At 59.8% G+C, this 1,616-nt stretch overlaps 1 protein-coding gene across 1 annotated transcript; it reads left to right on the top strand.

Annotated features, from left to right (window-relative positions):
• Window positions 1-796: 796 nt before the first annotated feature.
• Window positions 797-1,456, top strand: ENH_00043860 (hypothetical protein; the record flags this gene model as incomplete). The annotated part of the gene is made up of 1 exon (XM_013580892.1): window positions 797-1,456. The coding sequence occupies one exon, from the start codon at window positions 797-799 to the stop codon at window positions 1,454-1,456; it is 660 nt and encodes a 219-aa protein (XP_013436346.1).
• Between the last annotated feature and the right edge of the window lie 160 nt (window positions 1,457-1,616).

Raw genomic sequence — 1,616 nt, 5'->3', positions numbered from 1 at the left:
TCCAATCTTCCATTCGAGTTGCGAAGGAAAGCTGGGGATTGCTCTCGAGTGACTGCAGGGCCAATAGACCTCATCTAGGCTTGTGTCCAGAAGCCAATGTTCCTCTCCAGGGGCGACAGGGATCTCGGGGTTGCATTCCAGACGCACCCGGGGAGACAGGCATTCATCTCGAGTGGAAGCAAAGAACCCCGCTCTGCTCTCGAATCGCGACGGGTATCTCTTGGAGCTCACTGGGTGGACTCAAGGGAGTCAAGCCTCCTGAGGCGTTTGGAGAGAGGTCGCGAGATTGGTCGCTAGGCCATGCAGGAGACGAAGGCCCTCATCTCTCGATGACGGGGGAATCTCGGGGTTGTTCTCGAGCGGCGGCCCCAGTGTGCGGTTTCTCACGAGGTACGACGGCGAGGTCAGTGAGCCTCTCGTGGGGCGCCAGGGAAGTCGGGTCTCCATGCGAGTGGCGAGGGGGAGCGCGTCATTGCTCCCGAGCCATGGGAGGGGACTCTGGCCTCGAGACGTGTTGAAGAAGGTCTCTCGAGGTCTTTCCCGGGTTGAGGCAGGAAACCCTGGGTTCCCTCGACTTGTGCAGGTGACCTCAGGGGGCTTCTCATGGTGGCTCTGAGAAGCCAGGGAAACTGGAGGTGGGAGGGGCCTCTCGGGACTCCACTGGGCTTGGTGCATTGGAAGAGGGCCTCATCTCCAGTTGAGGCAGGAACCGCAGGGTACCTCTGATTTCAGACTCCGATCGCAGGGTCCCTGCAGACTGGGGACAGGAGAGTCAGGCCTCGTCTTGGGTTGAGGCATGGAACTCCGCTTGCCTCTCGAGGTGTTCCCGGGGAGACAGGCCACTTGTCGAGCGGTATTTGGAACCTGGGGGTCTTTTCCCGACGATGCACGGGCGAGTCACTGCCCCTTCGTGTTGACTTCATTCACAGGGTGGAGTTCGAAGAGGTGTCCGGGCATCGGGTTCTTATCAAGAGGGGACCGGGAAATCGGGGTCCTTCGGAATGTGGAACCACCCACGAGGCCACGTCTGGAATGTCGTCGTGAGACCGGCCTCATCCTGAGGTGCGACCGGAAGGTCGGGAACCCCTTCCAGACAAAGCAGGGGAGTCGACCCTCCTGTCCAGATCAGGAGGGGAGAAAGGGCTCAGAGGAGGGGGTGCCGGAAAACCTCGGTGTTCCTCTCGAGGGAGACCGGGATTTCGGGGAACTTTGTGGGTCGCATCAAGGGTGCCAAGTGCCCTTTCGACCTCCAATTCCTAACGTGGGACTTCTCCTGAGGCGCTGTAGCGGGAAAGGGCTTCATCTTGCGATGGCGGGGGAGCCACGTGGTTTTTCTCGAGTTACGGCGGGATTCTCGAGTTACGACGGGGAATTCAGGCTGCCTCTTGTGTTGGCCCAGGCAAGTCCAATCTTCCATTCGAGTTGCGAAGGAAAGCTGGGGATTGCTCTCGAGTGACTGCAGGGCCAATAGACCTCATCTAGGCTTGTGTCCAGAAGCCAATGTTCCTCTCCAGGGGCGACAGGGATCTCGGGGTTGCATTCCAGACGCACCCGGGGAGACAGGCATTCATCTCGAGTGGAAGCAAAGAAGCCCGCTCTGCTCTCGAGTCGCGAGC

The sequence above is a fragment of the Eimeria necatrix genome, genomic scaffold (assembly GCF_000499385.1).
Source record: "Eimeria necatrix Houghton genomic scaffold, Enh_scaff3279, whole genome shotgun sequence".
In the NCBI taxonomy this organism is placed as follows: Eukaryota; Apicomplexa; class Conoidasida; order Eucoccidiorida; family Eimeriidae; genus Eimeria; species Eimeria necatrix.
This window is presented reverse-complemented; position numbering and strand designations above follow the sequence as displayed.